At 45.8% G+C, this 24,763-nt stretch overlaps 2 protein-coding genes across 9 annotated transcripts in view; one reads left to right on the top strand and one right to left on the bottom strand.

The window, feature by feature from the left end:
• GON4L (gon-4 like) overlaps nt 1–11,492 on the top strand; it is a 140,233-nt gene extending 128,741 nt beyond the window's left edge. For all 7 annotated transcript variants that reach the window (XM_077156399.1, XM_077156398.1, XM_077156400.1 and 4 more), the window contains 13 exons: nt 628–744; nt 1,138–2,844; nt 3,342–3,597; nt 4,210–4,394; nt 5,328–5,525; nt 6,301–6,444; nt 6,954–7,097; nt 7,200–7,319; nt 8,468–8,581; nt 9,114–9,324; nt 9,790–10,417; nt 10,509–10,611; nt 10,999–11,492. In XM_077156399.1, coding sequence (XP_077012514.1) covers nt 628–744; nt 1,138–2,844; nt 3,342–3,597; nt 4,210–4,394; nt 5,328–5,525; nt 6,301–6,444; nt 6,954–7,097; nt 7,200–7,319; nt 8,468–8,581; nt 9,114–9,324; nt 9,790–10,417; nt 10,509–10,611; nt 10,999–11,172 — 4,101 coding nt within the window. In that variant the 3' untranslated portion in view covers nt 11,173–11,492. The remainder of the gene's footprint in view (nt 1–627; nt 745–1,137; nt 2,845–3,341; nt 3,598–4,209; nt 4,395–5,327; nt 5,526–6,300; nt 6,445–6,953; nt 7,098–7,199; nt 7,320–8,467; nt 8,582–9,113; nt 9,325–9,789; nt 10,418–10,508; nt 10,612–10,998) is intronic.
• Nucleotides 11,493–11,526: 34 nt separating this feature from the next.
• MSTO1 (misato mitochondrial distribution and morphology regulator 1) lies at nt 11,527–24,692 on the bottom strand. 2 transcript variants are annotated; one of them, XM_077156407.1, is made up of 15 exons: nt 24,317–24,692; nt 15,541–16,030; nt 15,300–15,435; nt 14,749–14,818; nt 14,574–14,649; nt 14,273–14,327; nt 14,047–14,185; nt 13,766–13,883; nt 13,647–13,688; nt 13,300–13,452; nt 12,894–13,025; nt 12,636–12,820; nt 12,288–12,392; nt 12,089–12,201; nt 11,527–11,798 (listed from the first exon to the last, which is right to left on the bottom strand). In XM_077156407.1, the coding sequence occupies exons 2-15, from the start codon at nt 15,991–15,993 to the stop codon at nt 11,584–11,586; spliced, it is 1,992 nt and encodes a 663-aa protein (XP_077012522.1). In that variant the 5' UTR covers nt 15,994–16,030; nt 24,317–24,692; the 3' UTR covers nt 11,527–11,583. The 2 variants fall into 2 exon arrangements, with proteins under 2 accessions (XP_077012522.1, XP_077012521.1); XM_077156406.1 differs by having other exon boundaries at nt 13,554–13,688; nt 24,317–24,691.
• Between the last annotated feature and the right edge of the window lie 71 nt (nt 24,693–24,763).

The following is a 24,763-nucleotide window of genomic DNA, read 5'->3' as shown; positions in this document are numbered from 1 at the left end:
ATTCCTTAAATACCTCCATGCTTTTACCTATGATGTGTACTCTGTCCTCATCTGCCTAGTGTAGCAAAGTCTCTGTTCCATTAAGACTTAGATGTAGTCATAACCACTAAAGAACAATCTGCTTTATTGTTCAAATTTGAGTAATGTGTCATTTTTTGGTGCGTGTTTGTACTTTTTTGTGCAGAATGTCATCATGGGCCTCCTTGATTCTCTCTCCCACTAGTCTGGAAGCTTCTTGAGAATGGGGGTTGATTGTAGAGGACAATAACAAATATTGAATGAATGGATGCTTGTTCTCAAGGTTTTAAGCTCAATTCCCCTCTTCATTTATTCTTTAAACAGAAGTATTATATAAAATTACTCTGACCATTTGCTTCCTTTTCACTGTCACCTAAGTTTCTCCATTCCTGGTGACCAGAATGGAGATAATGAGTAATTTAAAAATATTTATTAATTAGAGATTTCATTTAACTTGAAATGTACAGGCACTTCGCATATGCGTTGTATGTATTTATGTATGTATGGTACAGTGTGTGTGTGTGTGTGCGCTACCTATTTCCCTTTGCCCCCAGCCTGACAGAGGGCAATGTTTCTGGAAAGAAACATTCTGTGTTTCTTCATGCTCAGTTTTATAAGAAGACTAAACAGCTGCCCATCTTGGTAAAGTGCTGTGAAGAGATCCAGCCACATCAGTGGAAGCCCCCTGTAGAGAGGGAAGAACATCGGCTCCCATTCTGGTTAAAGGTACAACTCTCCTTCTCAAAGTCCGTAGGGCAGATGGTCACTGAAACCCTGGCAGAGGTGTCAAAGGCTACCTTAAGCCTCTAATGCTTTACTAAAATGGGGACTTACGTCTTCCTCGTTCACCCTCCTTCTCCTAATTTTCCTCTCTCCCCCAGGGGATTCTACAACCTTTAAAAAATACTGGGTAAATTGATAGCTTCTTAAAAGAAATTCAGAGAAGGGTATCTAGAGAATATAATTAGAATGACGTCTTAGTAGAAATTTGATATTGTACAGAAAAATCCTTCTTGGAAAGATGTCTTGACGGTGGGGAAGATCTCTAAAATCTAGAAAGCAGTATTCTTTTTACTAATTCTGACATGTTTTGAATCAGAGTGTTCTTGTTCCCAACAGGCCAGTTTGCCGTCCATCCAGGAGGAACTGCGGCACATGGCTGGTGGGGCTGGAGAGGTAGCAAATGTGACTGGAGCAACTGAGACCAGGTCTGAGCCAGGGCTAGAGAAAAGCAGCTCAGAATTGAGGAATGAAACTCAGTACCCACTGCTTTTGCCTAAGGGTGTAGTCCTGAAACTGAAGCCAGTTGCCAACCGGCTTTCCAGGAAGGCTTGGAGACAAAAGCGGTCATCAGTCTTGAAACCCCTCCTTATCCGACCCAGTCCATCTCTCCAGCCTAGCTACAACTGTGGGAAAACACCAACCAGGTCAACTCAGTCAGAAGCCCCTCCAAGTAAAATGGTGGCCCGGATTCCTCCCCTGACCCAACCAGTTACTGCCTTACAGACAGTGCCGGGTGTCCCTCCATTGGGCTTCACTGGGGATGATTGTTTTGAGTCTCCTACGGCACTGCCTGCTATGTCTCCTGAGACCAAAACCAGCCTGCCTGTTTCTGAGTCCCTGACCCTGCTGTCCTCTGCCTCTGTGCCCAAGGTAATGCTGCCCTCACTTGCCCCTTCTAAATATCGAAAACCCTGCGTGAAACGGCGACCTCCAAAGAGAAAGGGAGCAAAGGCCTCTCCCTATCTGAAACCTGCCCCCCTCATCCACCATGCTCCTGTTATCTTCACTGTTCCTGCCGCCACTGTGAAGGTTGTGAGCCTTGGCAGTGGTTGTAACGTGATTCAGCCTGTCAACGCAGCCACGGCCCAGAATTCTCAGGCCATTCCCATCACCACCCTATTGGTTAACCCTGCTTCCTTCCCCTGTCCTTTGAACCAGCCCCTTGTGGCCTCCTCCATCCCACCCTTAATTGTTTCTGGCAACCCTGTGCATCTTCCTGTACCATCTACCCATGAAGATAAAGCCCAAGTCAGGGTGGATATCGCTTGTCCTGTGACTGAAGGGAAAAGTGTCTTTCACAGCACAGAACCCAAATTGGAACCCCAGGAACTATCTCCTCTCTGTACTCCTGTCTTCCCCAAAGAGGAACACAGCCCAGGGCCTCCACCAGCAGATACGAGGTGTCAGGAAGAATTGTCAAAGGACAGTGATTATTGTTGGAGAACTGTGAAAACAGAAGAGGGTAGGCAAGTTCTGGAGCCACTACCTCAGACCTTCCAGGAATCTCTAAACTCTCACCCTGCGGGTTTAGAGGAAATTGTCAAGGTAGAACCTGAAGATCCTAGGGAAGAGCTCACCAGTGTATTCCCTGAACAGGACCTTGGCAATGAAGTCAAAGAAGAACAGTCCGTGGAGATGGACATTGGTTCCCCAAATGAGGGATCAGGTGGTACTAAAGAAGTAAAGAAACAGACCATCTTACAAAAGGAAGAGGGGAGAAATCAACCAACTAAAACCCCTTTAGCTTCTCAGGATCCTCCCAATGACAGAAACTCAGGAGGAGATGTGAACAAAGGATCTCCAAAGAACGCTTCATGTTCCACTGATCCTGAGATGGAACATGGCAGTCCCCTGGGGAAGCCCGAAGACTCATCCAGTGTTGATGGTCAGTCAGTAGGGACCCCAGCTGGGCCAGAAACCGGAGGAGAGAAGGATGGGCCAGAGGAAGAGGAAGAAGAGGACTTTGATGACCTAACTCAAGATGAAGAAGATGAGATGTCGTCAGCTTCTGAGGAGTCTGTGCTTTCTGTTCCAGAACTGCAGGTGAGAGTTGGGGAATATTCTCAATTATTTTGTAACCAGTAATTTGGTTAATTTATTAATGTGCTATGCCATGCTTCCTGACTATAAATAGCCCTAAAATTATTTGTATTTGACTTTTTAGTGTGTTATTGGGATATAATTTTGGGGTTAAGGGTAAAGGAGTAGTAAGAAGAGGTGAAATATTATTTCCTTTTTATATCTAACCTAAACTCATTTAGAATGTTGATTGAATCACCTGAGTATACTTTAAATGCCTATTAAAAAGTAGCTAATAAGTATATGTTGTGTCAGAGGATTACCGTTTTCAGGATGGAGGGGGATCTTTCAGAATGTATCATCTTCCCCACTTCTGCTCCTATCCCACCTACCCCTCTTATCCTGTAACCCCAGGAGTCAGGCTTTTAATTGTCATGGTGGGCTTCCGACTGTTTAACCTCTTTCCTTCTGATATAAGTCTGTGCAGTTGGCCCTATCTGACCCTCTTCGGGGTTTTTTAGGAGACAATGGAGAAACTGACCTGGCTTGCATCTGAAAGGCGCATTAGTCAGGAGGGTGAGTCTGAGGAAGAAAACTCTCAGGAGGAGAACTCTGAGCCAGAGGAAGAAGAGGAAGAAGAAGCAGAAGGAGTGGAAAGCTTGCAGAAAGAGGATGAAATGACCGATGAAGTAGCTGGAGATCCTACTGAGAAGCCTGCCTCCACTGTTCCCTCACCCCAGATAGCACCAGAAGTGGAGCCCAGCAAAACCCCTCCAGGTGAGTTTGGCCTGTACTGAGGCTTGGTCTCACCTAGCTCATTACCTAGAGGCGCGTGTGCAGAGCGGCTAGCTTGCACCGATTTGGAGAATTTCCACAGGAAATCCTCTGATCTTCCCTGAAACATCCCTTTCCCAATTCAGGTGTTTAACCTTGTGCCTCGCAGGGAAGAAATGTTCAGATTTTGAATTTCATTCTCATCAGCTGCTAGATTTGTATTGTGCTCATACAAGTTAATACTAGTTCTTACCTCATCTGTTATGTATGAGGCTAAGAGCTATGTTATGTCAAAAAGCACTGTTATTCCCCACCAAGACATAGTCCCTTGAAAACCCAACATGGGGCCATACCCACTTTTTTAGACTTCCTTTCTCAATATGTAATAGTAATTACCTCATTGTCATCCCCATTGATGCACTTATCCTGCAGACCCTCCTTGAAACTGATTTGACAGAGACAGACTTGCCTCTCGTACCATTGTCCAAAAACTTTTCTCCTGGGTTCCTTTTTCCATAACATTAAATGTGGCTGGGTGGGGTGGTGCAGTTGGTGGGACGGGAGGAGTAGAGGTTGCAGGGACAGAAAAACAATCTTTTCCACTTGTGCTCCAAGGAGAGAGCATCAAAGCAGCTGGAAAGGGCCGAAGCAATCATCGAGCTCGCAACAAGCGGGGCAGTCGAGCCCGGGCCAACAAGGACACCTCTAAGCTGCTGTTGCTCTATGATGAGGACATCCTCGAGCGGGATCCACTCAGGGAACAGAAGGACTTGGCCTTTGCCCAGGCTTATCTGACCAGGGTAGGCAAATGCTGCTTCCTGTTACTGTCGCTCCCTATGAGTGAGGCTGCTTCCCCTGTAAGGAAAGGTTTTAAAGACAAATTACTGTTTTTCAGCTCTAACCAGACATTGCATTCCTCTTCTTTAGTTCTGCTAGAATTACCAAGGATCTTACGTGAAAGAACCACAAGGAGACAGAGAGTTCAAGCTTAAGGTTTATTGTTAGTACCCTAGCATTATCTCTCTACTGTCTAGACATTGGGAAAGGGTAATACCACCATCACCCATGGGAGATTGTGACTTCTGCAGGTAGGCTTATGAAGACCTTTACTGGGCCCTTAGCTAGAGAAGATAGACATGTGGTACACTGGCCAGAGGGTGGATCTCAGGGAAGTACCTTGATCATCAGAGGCATGAACCATACTGGTCCTCGTACTTGTCCCAGTTAGATGTCATATTCTCTTGCTAACCAGCTGTTTCCTTTATCTCCCCCCGCCCCACCCCATCCCCAACAACAAAAATGTGGAGTACTAGCTGAGGTAGTCTTGTTTTTTCCTTGTCTCCTAATATTTTACTCACTTTTTAATTTAGATATTATTTGCTCTCAAATGACACCATGCTGAAATGTATGTGCAAAACATTCCTCACCTATTTCAATATCAGGCTACAGTAAGAAAGGGGAGGTGAGGCTGTGACCTAGAGGAAAGCAGTACCTGGCTTTGTAGGGAGGACTGTGCTTTCTGGAAAATGAAGGTTTTCTGGCTGCCCACTACCAGACACAGCTCATTGCTCTGTCTTCATTAACAATCAGGTCTTAAGACCTGTCAGAGGCAAGGCCTCTGTAGGATAATTCTTGAAACTCTCTAACAATAACTCCTTCTTTGTACCCTTTGTAATCTCATTTCTTTTGGGCCCAGAGACTGGGTATTGACGCTTGAAAATTTTCTCATGTAGGTACGAGAAGCCCTACAACATGTCCCTGGCAAGTATGAAGACTTCCTACAGGTCATCTATGAATTTGAGTCAAGTACCCAGAAGCAGACAGCTGTGGATCTCTACAGAAGCCTGCGAGCTCTACTCCAAGATTGGCCCCTGCTTTTGAGAGACTTTGCTGCTTTCTTATTGCCAGATCAAGCTTTAGCCTGTGGATTAGTAAGTAGATGGGCCAGAACTGTACACCAGGGAGCCTGGTCGGTAGGAAGCTGGGATCGAACGGAGCTGAGTCAGAATGTTCCAACTCTTAGCTGCTTCCAGGCAGATAGCCTTCCCCTAGCCCCAGGTGAAAAGAACCTCCTTCTTATTAGGGGATCATCTCCTATCCCGTTTTCATATTTTCTTTACATGTATGTTGTGTTGCCATTTTATGTACAGTGGTTAGGTATTTTGGTGACATTTGAAATGTTGGCAAATGAGAGTGTAAACATGAGAAATGTCCAAGTAGTCCTTGACTTCTTGTCATGACTGATAAAAACAGGGAAAAGGGGAATAGTGAGATTATTCTGATTTTCTTATGCAGTTGAATGATAACGGGATGATAATACATATCATGCCAGTCCTCTTATGGTATTACCATGACAATCAGATGAGTGTTTGTGTCAAAATTCTTTGTAGAACTGTGAAGTGCCACAGGGGGATGAGAGTTTGATTTCACAATCCATAAAATAAAACAGTAAACACTTGAGATATGCACATCTCTCTGAATCCTTCATTCACATATTAATCGATCTTGAGTTGGAAACCCCCCCGTGGCCCAAGGTGGAGGGATGCTAGGGTCTTAAGTACGATCTCACAGTTGTAAACTAGAGCCCAGTTGTCCCTGCCCCACCCCAATCCTCTGCCCCGTACCCCCAACAATGTATTTAGAACTCTCAAGTCCTGGTCTCGTTGTATAGATGACACCTCTTTTGTCCTCTTTCTCTTCTGGAAGTTTGAGGAGCAGCAGGCTTTTGAGAAGAGTCGCAAGTTCCTTCGGCAGTTAGAGATCTGCTTTGCAGAGAACCCCTCCCACCACCAGAAGATTATCAAGGTCCTACAAGGTTGTGCAGACTGCCTACCCCAGGAGATCACTGAGGTAATTTTTCCTGTCTTGCTTCTTTCATTGTTATCTGGGCTTTGGGCCCTTCCCTTCTCTCTTCACCTGACTTATTCTACATTCTCTTGTCCCTGGGACACTGTGATGTGAAGGATATGAAAAAGAGTAGGGCTCCTTAGGCTTACCTAAAGCCTAAAGCACTGTGGTAAGAAGGAGTTGTCAGCTATACTGGGGCCTGACTGATCAGCTCAGGCTCAGGAAGTTTTGGAAGGGGCAGTCAAGGAAGGAGGTGATGGGGACCTGAGAGAGTTAGTGCCCTAGCCAGAGAGCAGTAGGGCAGAAGCGGAGAATATTCTCATAAGGAGTCAAACCTGCTATTAATACCCCTCTCCCGTTGGCAGGCAAGGATGGAGAAAGTTATCATTGTTAGGTATCAAGAAGATGTTTCCCAGTTGACCAGGAAATCACTTAGAAGTGTGTAGAATTGGTTTGGAATGGGTGCCTGAAGAGGCTCTGGGGACTTCATCCTACCCTCTGTTACTCTATAGCTCAAGACACAGATGTGGCAGCTCCTCAAGGGTCATGACTACCTGCAGGATGAGTTCTCCATATTCTTTGACCACCTGCGCCCATCAGCAAGCCGGATGGGTGACTTTGAGGAGATCAATTGGACTGAAGAGAAGGAGTATGAGGTACAAGCCCTGAAGCTGCAGGGAAGTTCTGAAGTGGGAGGCCCACATGTGGGAGGGATATCAGTCCAGAGTCTGTGTTGAGTGGCCCCAACTCCTTTCCAGTTTGATGGCTTTGAAGAAGTGGCATTGCCTGATGTGGAAGAGGAAGAGGAACCTCCCAAGATACCGACCACTTCAAGGAACAAGAGGAAAAAAGAGATTGGGGTTCAAAGTCATGACAAGGTATGCCAGGTTGTTTTTTGGTGATTGTCCATTTTTAATGAACCAAGTCTTGAGTTTTCTCTCTCAATGTTTCCCTGGTGTAGAATGGCCCAAAGTTCTGGCTGATGGGATCTGAGATAATCATAGCACAGGAACCAAAGGGCGGGCTGCCGTGGTGTTTGCAGGGGCCGTGGGAAGAGCAGTGCAGTTGCTGAAGAGAGCCCAGCATTGCCTCATCAGACGATTTGTCTCCCCACTTTTCTCTCTTAACTCAGAGTTATTTCTCTTGCCCTTGGGTCTTAACCTCTTCATATTTCTTTGAGTGGGGAAATAAAACCAAGTTTCCCCGTGTTCATAATGTTAATAGCTGTTATCTTTTTTTTAGTTGTTTCATAGTATCAGGCATCACTTTTAAGTATTTTACATGGATCAGTAGCTCATTGAATTCTCACAATAATCCCATGAAGTGGGTGCTACTGTATGTGTTTTACACAAGCAGAAACCGAGGTGCAGAGAGGCTGTTACTAGGGTCTCCTATTTAATAAGTGGCAGTATTAAGATATGAACCCTAGTTTGTGCTCTGAGCCACGGCTCTGCACTGCTCTTTGAGTTCTCTCTTTAATCCATGCTTCTTTACTATGTGTTTTTACTCTTTCCTGGGGAGAAACTGCTTTTTAGTGGCTGAATGACCTTGGGCAAATTATTTAATGTCTCTCTGTTTCAGTTCCTTCATCATAAATGGGGATAATGATAGCACTATATCTTGGGTTTATTACACAGAATGTGCCATTGATTGAGCCTATATCCAAAGCCCTTTCTCACAGGGCTTAGAAGAGATGGGGAGAGCTCAAAGCATAAAACAGAAACAAAGACAAACAAATGAGTAGATTGTATCTCATGATGGAGCTGCCCAGTGACTTAGCCTCAGATTGTGTTCAATTTTTCTTGAAACTTCTGGACATTTGGGATATGTCAATCCTGGTCATTTATGAATTCATTATAGGCTTTGATCTAGTTTGGGCCCGTGATTTCCCCTGGCACTGTGAAGAGATGGCACGTACAAAAGGACTGAAAAGACAGGGTGGGAGCTGTTTAGATGACTCACAGCTTGGCTCCCTCACTTGGTACCAAAAATGTTTGGCATCTAACCAAGCCCAGGTATTTCCTAGGACACTGAGTGGCCAGATGGGACCAAAGACTGTGCGTGTTCCTGCCATGAGGGAGGTCCTGAGTCCAAACTGAAGAAGAGCAAAAGGAGAAATTGTAGCCACTGTAGCAACAAGGTGAGGTGGGACCTGGTGCAGAGGGCTGGCCCAGCTTCCTGGGGCAACCCAGGCTTTTGTGTTTGCTACCACAGATTTGTACCTCTTTGATTTCCTAAAGATAGTGTGTATATATAAATAACGTGCAGTATACATATGTACAAGTGTAATGTGTGTAAAATAAGTAGAATCTTTTAAAACATATGAATGGATTTTGTTCCTTAAGGAGAGTCCTGTGAATAAAGTTTTTAGAATTGGGAAAAAAATCAACCAGTTCACATACTTCCCTCTTAGATTTTTTTTTTTTTTTAACAAAATAAACCTGTGCAGGAATATAGCCCTCAAAGGTAATGCTGGTTTCCTAGATTGGGGTTGATTGGTAGCAGAAATACAGCGGTAGGTTAGGGAATGAGTGGTGGAATCCAATACTCTATTCTGAGCCATTTGAAGTCATTGGAGCAGGCATCCATGTTGGTTAGCATGGCTTCTTCTTTTGGTGGGCCCCTGAGATAACAGTTCAAGAGACCATTGACCCATAAGGCCGTTCCTGCAGGTGTGTGACAGCAAATCCTGTAAGAGCAAGGAGCCCCATGAATTAGTGGGCAGCAGCCCTCACCGAGAGGCCAGTCCCATGCTTGGTATGAAGGACGCTGGGCAGTGTAAGGATGTGGTGGAGGAAGAAGCATCAGAGGAGCAGGAGAGCATTGAGGCAACCCAGAGCAGGATGGGCAGGACCACAAAAAAGGGAGATACCCCTGTGGCAGGTGAGTGATCTGACTGCCTATCCTTGTTTCCCAAGCCAACCCAGTCAGTCCCCTTCTCCCTTTATTCTCATTCGCACATACTTCAAACAGGAACCTCTTTGAGCTTGGATAAATAACAGTCTTTTCAGGGGTGAACATACTACCTTTTTGACCAGTAGACCAGTAGGAAACTTTCTTATCGAGCCTTAATTTTGCTGTGGCTTCAATCTTCTTGCAGAAGTGCTGTGAAGTCTCCATAATTCAACTGTCTCCTGTGTTTTCATTCCTAAAGCCCAATCCCTATCCCTAAGCCCTCTGTAAAGCTAAGTGTAGCTTTGGCTGTACAACTTTTTATCTTTGCATTAGTGACTTTATCTCCTCTTTTTAAATTAGTATTTTATCCCAGTAGCCCACCAGTGACCCTGTGGTAATTAGTAGCCCTTAGGTGCGTCTTGACCCTTAGAGCCTTATTTTCCTCCTAAGCAGGATTGGAAGTGGGGAGCGCCTTGCTGCCCCCTCAAGAAGTGACTCTTACAGACCGACTCCTCCTGGCTGGACCACCACCTTGTTCACCAGAGACTCCTCAGCTTTTTCTGAAAACTGGAGCTGTACTACACCCTGTTAAAAAAAACCAGGCTGGGCCTGAGGTGGTCTCATGCTCCAAAGCATTCCCTAAACTTCAAAAAGAGAGGGAAGGTCATAAAACAGTGGATCAGTCAGATGCTTTAAGACTTATCTGGGATGCCTCAGAAACTGAGAAATTGCCTGGAACTATTAATCTCTCTGCTTCTTCTGTAAGTCCTGTTTCCTCAAGAACCAGAGACTTAGGGAGAAGACAGGTGTCTGGAAAACCCAGTACTAAAGAGAGCTGGCTGTCAAGTAGCCCTGGGATGAAGACAGCAGACAGGATGTCCCCTGCTCATGCATCTTCCTCATTAGGAACTGATAACTCAGAGGCTTCTCCCAAAGCCTCTAGAGGGGATTTGGCTAAGGACAGTGGAATTCAAGGCAAGGGTTCAGAGGGAGAACAACAGCCGAAGGCCACAGAAGCTACAGTATGTGCCAACAACAGCAAGGTCAGCTCCACTGGAGAAAAGGTTGTCCTGTGGACAAGGTAGGTAGGGCTGGATGGGTGGTATGTGTTTGGAAAAAGCGTAGAACATATCCACATGGCTTCTTAGGAATTGACCACATTTGGATTACAGGGAAGCTGACCGTGTGATTCTCACCATGTGCCAGGAGCAAGGTGCCCAGCCACAGACCTTTAGCATTATCTCCCAACAGCTGGGAAACAAGACCCCTGCCGAGGTAAGTAGGGGAAGGACTGGCAAGGAGTGGACAAGGGTAGCCAAGTAAGAGATATAAAAGCAGAACAAGGAGTTTTCAAATACATGACACTGAACATTATTGTAACGATCTGCCCTAAGGAAGGACTTGTCAGGTGGTGGTGGGTCTAGAAGAGAAATTTAGATGTAGAAACCCCCAAAGATTCCTTTCCAGTTTTGTTTTTGGGAGTAGGGTGTGTGACTGGGTAAAATAGCCTCTTAGAGTGAGTGTCCTTTCTATAAGGACACAGTTCTCACAGCCTTTGTATGTGGGATAAAGAAAAGCAGATTGTTCAAATTGGTATATAGTGCTTAATGTTAAACTGTTACTAATTTAGGAACAGTGAAAGCAGCCTTCCTTTCCTCCTAGGTTTCCCACCGTTTTCGAGAACTCATGCAGCTCTTCCACACAGCCTGCGAGGCCAGCTCTGAGGACGAGGATGATGCGACCAGCACCAGCAATACAGACCAGCTTTCTGACCACGGGGACCTTCTGTCTGAGGAGGAGCTGGATGAGGGAGCCTCTGGGACTGTGGGGTGTTAATCTGCACAGGACCAAACCAAACGTGACACCCTGATGTGGGGGAAGATCGTGATTCTACTTTGTACAACACTTGGGCTCAGTTTACAGAGCTGGAGGGGCAGGAGCCTATGGGCGACTCAGGGTTGGAGTCGGGCCCAGGAGCTCTGCCAGCGTATGTGTCTTACGTCTTTAATGAAAACTTTACAGATCCACTTTGTAAATATCTTTGTAGGAGTTGGGCTCAGCTCCTTTCTCTACCTTTTTTTTGTCTAATGGTACTTATTTATTGTTCTGTGATCCAAACACAGTATTTCCTAATGTAATAAACATTGACGTAGCAAGCCTTGAGACATTGAGTTTCTCTGCCCCAAGACATTGAGCTCCTGCATCCAGCAGTTTTTATTAGAAATGATCTTTTTTCCTCTTGGGACTTTAGCCCATGAGGCTGTTGCCAACCCGATAGCACTGGGCCAAGCTGCACAGCTCCTGCAGCACCTCCTCCAGGTCATCCTGTTCCACTCCAGTGGCCATGAAGCTGGCCCAGCGCCGCAGGTCGAGTGTGGAGAGTTCCTTGGCCAAGCCTCCCAGGATCTGATGCAAGGATGAAGAGGAGCGGAGGGTCCCAAACACGGGGACGCTCTCCACTGCTGTAGAGAGAAGGAAAAATGAGACCTGTGAATGGACTGTTATTGCACTCTGGGGTCACACAGATAGGAAATCTTGGCCCTTACTAGTCTTACTGTAAAGTTAACTCTGAAAGTGTTGTGTAGGTCCCTTAAGGACACCACTATTCCAGAGGGAGAAAGACCATCCTCTGAGGAGCCACACGGTGAATAAAAGCATGATTAACTGTGAACTTTTTCAGCACCTTTAACCCAAGGAGATAGTAAAGTCTTTTCCATGCTTGAAATCTTGTTTTTATTAACCTTGTACATACCTGCCCCCGTAGGGGGTCCATCCAGAATCAAGCCCTGCTGGCTAAGGCTTGAGGAGAAGAGGTGGGGGTAAGGAGGCACCACCCTGCAGGGAGTCAGCAGCAGATGGGAAGAACTGGAGACAAGAGAAGGAAGTTGAGTAAGCAAATGGCCTGGGAGTCTGTGGTCTGGAAGGAGGACAAGAGTGGGCATTATACTGACCTCATGACTCCTGGTTCCTGCTGTTGGAGATACTGGGCCAAGACCGCTTCTCCCGCGGCACTCATATGGAGTACAGAGGGCAGAGGTGTCCCTGGGGTGAGCTGACTGCGCCAGAGCAAAGCCAAAATTGTCTTTACTCTGTGGCAGCATTAGTAAGTAACTAAGAATGCTCGTGTATCTGAATATCAGTGGAATCAGGAATCTCAGAGGGTTTATTTTTTTAAGTGAGGTTGGGGGTGGGAGGAGGAAGGGAAGAGCAGTGCCCATTAGATTGCTAAAAGGCTTTAGGGAGAAAAGGATGTGGAACAAAAAATCTGATGAGGGGTCTCAGGAAGCTGCAATCCTCACCTGGTGTGGCATGCTCTGTCCACACCCCTCAGTACCACTGACTGGGCAAAGCAGCGTGTTCCAGCTGGGTCCCTACATGCAGACAGTGGGGTCCATGGGGTGGCTTCCCCAAGCTGGACCAGTCTGTCAGGAAGGGACTGGCCTGGAGTCAAGGGGAAGGGGATGGTTGCTCCTGCTGTCACCACCTAAAGGTAAAGAAGACATCAGGTTACAGAGCTTTTTCTCAGTTCTGACCTTCTTCCTCACAAAGCTTCATACCTTTCTCCCAGAGAAGCTCAGCATATCAGCCAGATGAACCATGGAAACCGGAGAGGAACACAGGCGATAAGGAACAGTGACTGTTTCCAGGGCTGTGGCCAGGATGGCACTGCAGTGGAAAGGCAGAGTGGCCTGTAAAGGGGATACCGAGAGGAGCATTTGGCCTTTTAGGCCCGGAAAAGAGAATATGGAGGCAAAATAGTAATTGCAGAGAGTTCCAGGTGCATCAGGAAGAAGGAGGGGTGTGTTGGGGACGAGGCTGGAGAAGTATTGGCCCAGGAGAATCTGAGGCCACCTCATAACCGGGTCCAAGCTCAGGCTTCAAGGACAGAGCCAGCAGCACGTGGGGAGTGTGAGGAGGTGCCCGGTGGCTAGCTGTGGTGAGAACAAGAGCACTGGGCCTTACGTCATAATGTAGGTGAGGGAAGCTGACGGGTGGCTCAGGTCGCAGGCCCAGGCTTCCACTCAAGGATAAGGGGCAGACAAGAGAGCTATGAGCAGTCAAGTGCACCAGACCGAAAGCTGTATTTAACAGGCGATAGATATTTTTCTGGGGCTCCTGGTGAAAGAAAGGCAAATAGAAACAATGTAGGCAGCTTTCTCAATGGGACATTATCCCCTCTCCACTCTGGCTGTTTTCCTCCCCAAAGCTCCACTTACCTCAAGACTATAAGGACCAGGGAGCAGGCCCCAGGTTAATATTCCCCGCCCTGAATACTCATCTTGTAGCAACTCAGCGGTCTTGGCGCCTACCCCAGAGAAGCCATCATGAAGGTCACACAGGATCTGGAAGCCCTGGAGAGAAATGAAATGATGAAGGATGCTAGAGTAGGATGAGAGTTCCTACCCTGCTTCTACCTTGCCACAACTACCTGCAGGTAGTCACACTCCTCGGTATAGAAGTGCAGCCTGTCCTCCAGCTCTTCCAGATAGCCAGGTTCCCTCAGGACGCTCTCTCCTTGGCCAAAAGCCTCCAGGCGACCTGCTTCCCTGCCATACAAACACAACTCAGGACTTAGGAATCGTTCTCTGCCCTTCACCCCTAGATCTCTTTTGTACTGGCGGAAGGTAGTGAAGGTGGCCTTACAGAAGCCTTATCCAGCACTGGTGAGAACCCAGGTCTCCTGCCACACAGCCTCTGGGCCCCACATACCCGTCATGGTTGTACTTGTGAATCATACAGATGCTGCGGGGATGGAGGTGGACTCTCAGGAAGTCTGACCAGACTCTGATGCTGCCCTCTGTTGGGATGAGTGACTTCGGAGTTATGGCGGTGGTGAGTGATGGGGAACCTGAAGACAAAGCAGAGGGACTGTACCTTTCTTCATGTTCCTGTCCTGCCCACTTCCCTCTGCCAGGAGGAGCTAGAGAAGTCTCACCTTTGCTGCTGGGAATGGATTTGACCCTCCAGACATCATCACTACTCAGCACTCCCTGGGAGGGGTGAGAAAAAGATCTGCCTTTAGTTCCAAGCAGTCTAGGAGCAAGAGATAATCGGCCTGAGTTTGCCAGCCATACCCCACAGTCTCCTTGTTCTTGTGGTCCCAGTGGTACTAGTGCTTTTTCCCAAAATGCCATTCTATGGCATTTAAAACAATTAAAGCCCTCTTTTTCTCTTAGAGGCAAATTTAGCACACTGGTTGAAGGGATGAATTGAAATTTTAGGGCAGAGACCCTCACCTCTGCACTTGGAAGCTCCTGGAGATAAGGATTCTTGGGATAGAGTTCCTCTTTGTGCGTGGTGAGCTTCCCCTCCCTAAAAGAGACCGGACACTGAGCACAGTGACAGTTTCCCTGAGTTCTCCAGCTTTCTCTGCACACATCCTCCACCTCTCCATGCATGACAAATACATACCATGCTATGGCAGCATCTAGCTGTTTGTCCCTGTAGAGTTCACCTTCTTGTTTTAGGGAGCTCATACTGCCTGCACAGACATAAGAAGTCAGGTCAAAACCCAGGGTGTGTGTCCCCACCCCAGGTGCTCTTCCTCTGCTTCACTGACAACTTGCTGTCATCATCCCTCCAGCACGTGGCTCTTCCAATAAGCTTTCTTATATATACATGCGGTGGGGGGTCGGGGAGAGTGTGGTAGAGGGACCCTTCCCCAGGAGTTCCTCTAGAATCAATCCTTTTATTCCCAGCTCAGTCATTGACGGTGGGACCTGGGGCAAAATCTCCATCCAGCGATTCTACATCCGGTACGCTGCAGTTCTGCATCTCACTGTCTCCAGGGGCAAGCAGGTGGCTTTTGAGCGGAATAAAGTCGTGCCCTCCTGCGCCCCTCTAGTGTTGGCAAACTGGTTCGCTCTGCTCATAGCTCCTCATCTCTGGTTTCCAACGGATGCTAGAGACTTCTCTTGTGAAAGGGAAAAATGGACATCTGCTGACCTCAGCCCCCGCCTCACCCTTCAGATCCATGAGGATGAGTCGCGGCGTGTAGGTTTCCTGGCCGTGCAGGGTCCGGCCCGTCCGGTAGAGGACGTCGGGGCACAGCTCTCGCGGTGGCTCCTTGGCTTCGGGCGGGCAGCCCAACGCAGCATCCTGGGGAAGCGCACAGAGGACAGGACTGAAAGGGAAAGGGGCAGGCCGAAGGAGGGGCTGAAGATGCCGCAAAGCTCGGCTGGGGCAGCCGCCGGGAAACCTCACCTGCTGGTTCCACCAGTGCGCTCCCACGAAACCGGCAAAGTGTCCCAACTGCAGCGTGAGCACCTCCCGAGCCCCGCCCGCCATGCTCGCGCAGCTCCTCCGGGCCGCTCCGCCGGTGCCCGCCCACTTGCCCCTCCGAGCCGATTGGCCCGCCAGGCTAGTGCGCGGGGCCTCATTCGCTGCTCTTCCACGCACATCCTTTCCCGTAGGACAAACGATTCGCTGATTCGGGAGACTCCGCCTATCTGTCCCGCTCCTTTTCCGGGCGCGGACAAGGCCTGCTTGGCTGGTCATTGGCGTTGGAGGGTGGGGCTGCGCGGCACCGCCTCTGACGCCGGAAGTCGTGGACGCCGGCGCTGCGCCCCGGCCAGGCACGTAGCGACCCTGGCCCGGAGCGCCGAAGGTGGATGTGTAGTTGCTGTTCCTCCTCGTTACTTTCCAGCCAAGCCGCATTCTTCCCTCGCCGGGTACCACCGATAACCCATCGCGCCTGAGGCAAAAGCAGAACTCTGAATATAGAATTGCCATATGACCCAGCAATACCATTGCGAAAGTAGAACTCTGGCAGAGAAGTAGAAGCGCCCCAGAAAAGTTATCTGTTAAATATCTTTATGTCAGTAAGCCGCACTATGCATTATTTTACGTCGGGCTTCTTACAGTATCTTGACATTCATAGAGTAGTCCATTGTGTGTGTGTGTATATATACATATGCCACAAATTATCTATATTGCTGATGATGGACTGTGAGTCTGTTCCCAATTTTTGACTAAGAAGTGCTAGAATTAACGTATTTGTGCATGTGTGCACATACGCATTGAGTATATGCGTAGAATTGTTGTATAATGAGGTTGGGTGTGTTGGAACTCGGTAAATAATAACAGGCTGCTTCTAAAACTGCCAGTTTACAGTTCCACCAGCAGTGTCCAAGAGCGTTCAGTTCATGTTCCATGACCATGCCATCTTTTTTTTTAACAAGAAAAAAATATTTTTAGTAAAATGTTCTGATTCTGTGATAAATATTTGAACTGTATCAGCTATGTTAGTCAGCCTATTTAACAATCAGGACTTCAGGGGAGTAAACAGTCAGACTGGACAGCCTGTATACTGGCCTGAAGCAACTGCTAAGGCCAGATCTTTGTGTCCCTGTTGAATGTCAGTCCTGAATTACATATGTGTGTTCATGGTGTCCCATATTCAAAAATTGAAACTTCTAAATTTAATTAGCATATTTCATATTTACTAGGCCAATTACATTTAGGAAAATGCATGTTTTCTTAAGACAGAAATCAATTTAGTTTTCTTGGTTCTAGCGTTTTGAGTTCACTTCCCTGGTCCAAGAACTCTATCAAAGTTGCTCTACCTCCAGTGCAAAACTGAGTTCTAAACATCTTTCTATTTGTGCAACATTGTATGTTTTGAGTTTGCTCAGCTTTCTCTAGACTTCTTATTTTAAAAAATGTACGTCTCTGGAAATGGTACTTAATACTGATGGCTAGATGGTTCCAACTTCATGAGTTCAACACAGTTGACCATATTCTTGGCTATTCTTTGCACACAGTTGATTAGACACACTTCCCAGTAGTCGGATAGTTAGTCTCCTTTCCTGATGTCTAGGTCTGCTTGGCTTTGCTCAAGAAAGGTCAGTGAAGTTCAGGGTTTCTCTCTCAACTGGAAAGGCACGTGGTGAATATGGTGACATCTGCTAGCTTTCTCTCCAGATTTCATGAAGCTCCCCTGGGGGTGTTTTCTTTCTTCATCTGCAGAGGTCTTTGGCTGTGTGGGCTCTCCTGGTTCTTGTGGCTCTCATGGATCACATGGCTCTCCTGGCTCTATGTCATCCTTTCTGGATCCCAGTCTTTACTGAAAGGTTTTAAGATATGAGGTATTTGAGAGAAAGGAAAGTAGACGAATATTGGGCTGCGCTCCCGGGGCAGAGCTCACCGAACCCAAGAGGGAGTGAGGTGAGTTCGTGCACAGGCCTTGGCAAGTGCCCTTTTCAAGGGCAGGGGTTAGGTGATGACATGAAAGGGGCAGCACATAAAACAAAGGATTATTATGCTAGTGGGTTGAGCATCGGGTAGTCAGATGTCTGTGAGTAGATGTTTGCTGCGCAAAGACCTTGATTGTAATGGTTCACCTCCCCTTCGGGAGTGAGGTCATGATTCCAGCCATAGAGCCCTCCCTTATTCCCCCGACCTAACAATTACCCCTTGTTTGAATTTTCCTAATTATTAATGAGGTTGAGAGCACCTTTTCACGTACTTATTGGCCTTTGGATATCCATTTTTGTGAAGTGCTTTCTTGCCCAAGTCCCTTTTTTATTACTTCTTACTGATTCGTAGGAATATTCTGAATATAGGCCCTTTCTCAGTTGTGTGTTGAAGATTTCTTCTCTCTGCCTAACCTTTTCATTTTCTTAAAGGGGTCATTTGAAAAACAGTTTTTGTTTTAGAAAATATATCTGTCAATCTTGTCAAATATTGCTAATGCTCTTGGTGTTGTTTTGGGCTTTTGATTCTCTTCCATTGCTCTGTACCACTTTCACACTCTTTTAATTATTTTAGATTTATTACAAGACTTGATATCTGGTCTTCCCAGCATGTTTTTTTTTTTTTGGACGTGGGCAGGCTCCCAGAATCAAACCCAGGTCTCTGGAATGCAGGCGAGAAGTGTGCCACAGCCACCGTTGCCCGCCCCCCAGCATGTTTTTTAAAAGTGTCTTAAGTCCTCGGACCCACAATGAGACTAAAAAATGGGGGTGGAGTATTAGGAGCTACAGAAAATGACATAATAATGTAGAAGGAATGACAGGATTTTTAAAAACTTACCATTTTGCAGCTATCAAGTTAATACTTTATTCTGTTGAGGGTCATCAAAACAACTGGGAGATAATTGGTTGGGAAAACAAGATAGTTACAGGATTTCAAAGTATCATCCATAGATTATTTGCTAATTATGTAGAGGAAAAGGTACATTTACAATGGTGAAATCTGATGAATAACAAACTTAATCGAGTGATCAAACTATCTGCTTCCCAATGTGCTGTGGGTTGTGCAGAATATCAGATAGTATTTTGCTTGCCAAAAATGTTTAATTTGTATCTAATCTGGAGGAAACAGACAAATCCAGATTTGTGGGACGGTCTACAAGGCAACTGACCTGGAATCTTCAAAAAATGTCAGTGTCATAAAAGAAAAAAGTTTAAGTCCGTTTAAGATAAAAGGACACTAAAGAGTACTTCAACTAAATGTAATGTGTGATCCTTGATTGGAAGCTGGATCGTTGGAAATAACTGGAGAACATTTAAAATGGACTGTAAATTAAATATTGTATCATTGGTGAGTTTCTTGGACATGATAATATATGATGGTTATGTAGAATGGCCTATTCTGAGAAGATACGTGCTGAAATGAAACACTTAGAGGTTGAAGTGTCATTATATACTGCAATTTACTTTTTTTTTTTTTTGCATGGGCAGGCACCGGGAAATGAATGCAATTTACTTTTAAATGTTTAGCAAAATGAACATGTAGAGAGACAAAGCGAATGTGACAAAACATTCTTAAATCTAGATGAAGGTTATATGGTGTTCTTCTTTACTACTCTGTCAGTATTCCTGCATGTTTGAAATTTTTCGAAATGAAACATTTAAAATAATGGTCTTGTCTCTGGTCCCCTTTGTAATTCCATATATATTTTAGAATTAGCTTGTCAAGTTACACAAAAACATAGAGAAACCTATTGGGATTTTGATCAGAGAGCATCGTATCTCTATAAATCTGGAAAGAATTTATGTCTTTAATATTAAATTTTCCGATTCATATAGTATATTCTACCATTATTCACATCTTTAATTTTCCCATTGTTTTCTACATAAATGTTTTATATATATTTATATATAGTTTATTTATTTACATTATTTATTCATATGCTTTTTACATTTTTGATGCTTATTGTAAGTGCAATCTTTTTTTAAATTTTCATTGTTAATATAGATATGCAATTGCTTTGTATACTGACATTGTAGTCAGCCACTCTGTTATGCTTGAATTAATTTAAAAAATTAAATAATAGATTCTTTCAAATTCCTGTATAACCTTATCCATAATTATTATGCTTTTATTTCATCACTGGTCAGGACGTAGGGTATATAGTGCAGACATTCATTGGTGAGAGCAGACACTCAGCTGTTGCTCACCATCTCAGAGGGAAGATTTCATCATTTCACTTTTTTGTTGTTGTTTAGAAATCTTTTTTATCAGTAGGGCATTACTTTTCTCAGAACAAGTATGAATTACAGGAATTATACAAGGAAACTTTTTACCAATAATCAAAAATTAAGCCATGTGTGCTGGTTTGAAAGGATGTATGTCCCCTAGAAAAGCCATGTTTTAATTTAAATCCCATTTCATAAAGGCAGAATAATCTCTATTCAATACTGTATGTTTTAAACTGTAATCAGATCATCTCCCTGCAGATGTGATTTAATTAAGAGTGGTTGTTAAGCTGGATTAGGTGACGACATGTCTCCACCCATTTGGGTGGGTCTTGATAAGTTTCTGAAGTCCTATAAAAGAGGAAACATTTTGGAGAATGAAGGAGATTCGGAGAGAGCAGAGAATGCTGCAGCACCACAAAGCAGAGTCCATGAGCCAGCGACCTTGGGAGATGAAGAATACTTCCTGGGGAGCTTCATGAAACCGGAAGCCAGGAGAAGAAGCTAGCAGATGATGCCGTGTCTGCCATGTACCCTTCCAGATGAGAGAGGAACCCTGACTGTGTTCGCCATGTGCCTTTCCAGATGAGAGAGAAACTGTGACTGTGTTCGCCATGTACCTTCTCACTTGAGGGAAACCCTGAACTTCGTCGGCCTTCTTGAACCAAGGTATCTTTCCCTGGATGCCTTTGATTGGGCATTTCTATAGACTTCTTATAATTGGGACATTTTCTCGGCCTTACAACTGTAAACTAGCAAGTTATTAAATTCCCCTTTTAAAAGCCATTCTGTTTCTAGTATATTGCATTCTGGCAGCTAGCAAACTAGAACAGATTTTCGTACCAGAGAGTGGGGTGCTGCTGCAGTTTGCAAATTCCAGATATGTTGGAACGGTTTTTTGGATAGCTAAGGGGACAATTTTGGAGGAACTGTGAAGAGAATGATGAAGTCTTGGAATGCATGAAGAGACGGTTGGTATAAATAGAACCACTGCCAATATGGACAAAGGGGGACACAAAGGGGACAAATTGGAGTTTGCAAAGTGAGAACCATGAAAGCTTGGGTGTGAAGCCAAGAAACCTCGGCCAGGAGAGTGGACCCACCCATATACTTGGAGAGGGTGAGTTTACCCTGAAGGGTGAGGATGAGCCTCCCACCTTGTTGCAGTGGAAGAGTCGTACAGCCTCAGGCCTTGGAGAAGGTACAGCACGCTCCTTGAGGGACTGGGGAGAGCCTGGCTACCACCACATGGAGTGGTTGAGCATGTGCCCCCAAAATGGCAGAGAGCCCAGGGGTGGCCCCAATGCCTGGAGAGAGTGGAGCCAAGAAAAAGGTGGTCTCCTCAGTGTTCCCCAAGGTTGATTCAGAAAGAGGCAGGCCACTGCATAGGCCCTTGGAAAGGGTGGGACTGCCACTTTCTAAAGCTGAAGGATAAATGACTTTCAGATTTTGAAATCCCATGGCGTTTGCCCTGCAGGTTTTACATCTGTGTTCCTTCTAATTTCTCCCTATGGAAATAAGAACCTGTATCCTGTGAGTATCCTCCTTTGCATATTGGCACCAGGTAACTTGTTTTGAGGTTCATAGATCCACAGCTAGAAGATAATTTTTTGCACTTTAATATTGTTTAAGGTGATGAGTGTAATTGCCAAGTTGACAAGGGGTGGACATGTGATAGTTAGATTCAGGTGTCAACTTGGCTAGGTGAAGGTGCTTAGTTCTCTTGCTGTGGATGAACCAATGGTACGTAAACCTCATCTCTTGCTGATTACATCTTCAGTCAGCTAGGAAGCATGCCTGCTGCAATGAATGGTGTTTGACTTAATTGGCTGGTTCTTAAATGAGAGAAGCTCAATGTAGCCCAGCCAAGCAGCTCAGCATACCTCATCTCAGCACTGGCAGCTCAGCCCAGGCCTTTGGAGGTGCAGAAAGAAATAACTCTGGGGAAAGTTGTTGGAACCCAGAGGCCTGGAGAGAAGGCCAGCAGAGACCATCCTGTGCCTTCCCATGTAAGAAAGAATCTCAGTTGAAAGTTAGCTGCCTTTCCTCTGAAGAACTAACAAAATAAATCCCCTTTTATTAAAAGCCAGTCCGTCTCTGGTGTGCTGCATTCCGGCAGCTAGCAAACTAGAACATCCTAATAACTGGGTTGTGTTTTGTCTGTGTATGTTGTGTACATTGTTAGAGACCACCAAACGACATTGAGTTATACTCTTAGTTGAACAACTAAATCCCTCAAGAGATGAAGTGTAGGCTAACATTGCTCAGGGTTCTAGGAATACTAAACCAGGCAACATGAACAATGACCATTTTAAGCAAAGTTTTAGAATTTGACCTTTGTGCCGTAGAAGGAGCCAGCTGCAGGACTCTGGACTACTCAATATTCGGGGTGGCATGGAGGCAGCACTGCAGGATGTGCCATAATCTTTGCCAAACTTAAAGATACAGAGAATTGTTACCTACTTGCTAACGTTTGCTAGGGGAATTGCCATGAATGAATGTCAGATTAACCAATGCAACCCTTTAAGAACTACCCTCTTAGGACCAATAGACAAAAAGTTCAGCCATACATTTGGGATAGGAGTTGATGTGACAGGAAGAGACCTAACCATTAGGTTTAAAATTTCAGTGGAGAAAGACCCTAAGCCATTCTTAAGAGTAAGACCAGTACTTCATTCTCCTCTTCACCTCTGGTCCTTGCAGTTACCCAGAACCCTACCAACGTTAAGATAACCACTATATATATCTTACCTGCGCCTTTAGGAGTGGAGTTAGGGTACAGGGAAGTTAATACCTGGCTAGAACAGGTAAGGTACAGGCTAATAGCTTAAATAAAGACAACTGTTAGGCCTGTGACTCTAGATGGCCTGATGCTCAGGTGCTGCCATTCCCCCTAAGAATGGACAAGTATAAGTAAGAGTTCAAGTGTTTGATCCTTCTATTTCAGAATAGTACATCTAGTGAAAACTGTAGTGCTTTGTCTGCTGTCTTTCCTCCTATGTAGTGTAGTAACACTAATGCCATGCACATGGCTCAGCCTGGAATGGGAATCATACAGCATGTCTCTCTTGGCAGGCTGGAGGAGACCCAAAAACCCTGGCAACCCAAATACCATGTGTGAAAAGCTGGAATGTAACCTCGGACAGTGCTGGCAATTTCTCCATTATGAACATCTCCAGAGCTGATCTCTGGTGGTATTGTGTGGGGTCCTCTATAGGACAAACTCTGCCCTCCACCTGGTCCGGAACCTGTGCGCTAGTGCAACTGGCTATCCATTTTACCCTAGTGTTTGAAAAACTAGAGTTAGAAAACACCTCAAAGAGCAGGGTTAGAAGAAGCACCGACACCCCCAAGGGTTCCTTTGATGATAGAGTTTATATCAATGCCACTGGGATCCCTAGAGGGGTCCCAAATGAATATAAAACTAGAAATCAAATAGCTGCAGGATTTGGGTCCTTCTTGTTCTGGTGGTCAACTGTAAATAAGAAAGTAGACTAGATTAATTACATTTATTATAACCAGCAAAGATTCATCAATTATGCAAGAGATACAGTCAAAGGAACTGCATCCCAACTGGATGCCATGAGTAGAATGGCTTGGGAAAATCGAATAGCTCTAGGCATGATTTTAGCAAAGAAGGGCAGAGTCTGAGTGATGATAGGAGGATGTTGCTGCATTTATATACCAAACAACACTGCCCCAGATCAGATGGATCTGTAACTATGGCACTGGAAGGTCTAACCACCCTCCCTCTCAGAGGAGCTGCCCAAATTCTGGAATTAAAAACTCTTGGATCGATTGGTTAGAATTTTGGTTCTCCCAGGCCTAGTGGAACAAAATTATCTTCTTTCTACTATGCCTGCTTGGCAGCCTGCTAATAACCCCCTGCTTTATTACGATTATTCAAAGCACTGTTGAAAATATGCAAATAGCTACTAAACAACTAAAACCCAAGCATATAATGATAATGAGAAAAATCAAAATACATGAAGAACACATTGACCTAGATAAGGAAACTGAAAACCTATACCAGAAGGAGAGTGAAAGGAGTCCAATTGTAAAAGAAAAGAGGGATTGTAAGGGATGCTGGACTCCTCCCACTCAAATAAGGAAGTATGGAAGCCCTTTTAAGTCTCCATCAAAATAATTCCTCCTGGCCTGGCCCACATTCCCCCGAAACCACGTCAGCATATGATAATGAAGGATTACATTGACTAGAATATGACAGGTGCTTAGGGCATGAAGCTTATTCAATTGATCCCCCCTATATAAGGGCAGTCGAATATGCAAATTAAGGATTCACCCTACCCTAATCTGTGATAAATGAATAATTATGATAATAAAGGTGTAGAAAACCCATCTGTTACTTTGCTAGTTTCCGAGACTACGCTGTATAACTCCTAAGTAGCCAGCGAATGGTCTCCTTTGCGTTAGGGACAAAGATGAAAGAAGCCTGCCGGTTCCCACACTGCCCTCGCTTGCCGCTTGTTCCTGTCAGTGCCCTTTCTCGTGAGAAAGAAATAAAAGCTTCTGCCATACTGAGTGTCAGAAAAACTTACCTGAGCCGGTAACACTGAACTGGTAACACTGCTCCATGCAGGTTCTTCAGAGGTGGTCAACAAGAGACCCCGTCCGCTGCAGCTCCACCCCGCTAGCCCCGGAACAGCGAAGAAACATCGTGTCGGATCCGAGCAAGCTAGTCACCGCGGCCTGGAGGAGGAGGCGGGAAACGAGCCTCGGCGCCGCTGCCACTCCGGGAGGCAGGTGGGTGTAGGTCTCTCCCACCACCAGAGTAATTGTAGTCCTGACGGCAACCACTGCTCGGTTTTGCCTGTCCTTTCTCCGCAGCCCCTGCAAAGCCGACGGGAATGGAACAGTCCCGCGGTGGGGATTGTGGGAGGCGCACGCGTGAGGAGTGGAGGGTGGAGGGGTGGGGGTGGGGTCGGAGGCGGCGGCGGCCGTGGCGGCGGTTGGTGGCAGTGGGGGCGGGGAGGGGGGAGGAAAGA

Source organism: Tamandua tetradactyla, chromosome 4 (assembly GCF_023851605.1).
Source record: "Tamandua tetradactyla isolate mTamTet1 chromosome 4, mTamTet1.pri, whole genome shotgun sequence".
NCBI lineage: Eukaryota > Metazoa > Chordata > Mammalia > Pilosa > Myrmecophagidae > Tamandua > Tamandua tetradactyla.
Note: the sequence above shows the minus strand (reverse complement) of the source record. Positions and strands in the feature narration are given on the sequence as shown.

Bases quoted from the DNA above. Each gene is read 5' to 3' on its own strand.
- MSTO1 (XM_077156406.1), bottom strand. From the start codon at position 15,993: ATGCGGCTTGGCTGGAAAGTAACGAGGAGGAACAGCAACTACACATCC. The intron at 14,819-15,299 runs GTGAGGCGGGGG...ATGTCTGTGCAG, and splicing joins CATCCTCATGGATCTGAAGG to GCAGTATGAGCTCCCTAAAA. The intron at 13,689-13,765 runs GTAGTTGTGGCA...ATTTCTCTCCAG, and splicing joins AGGAGTGTGACTACCTGCAG to GGCTTCCAGATCCTGTGTGA.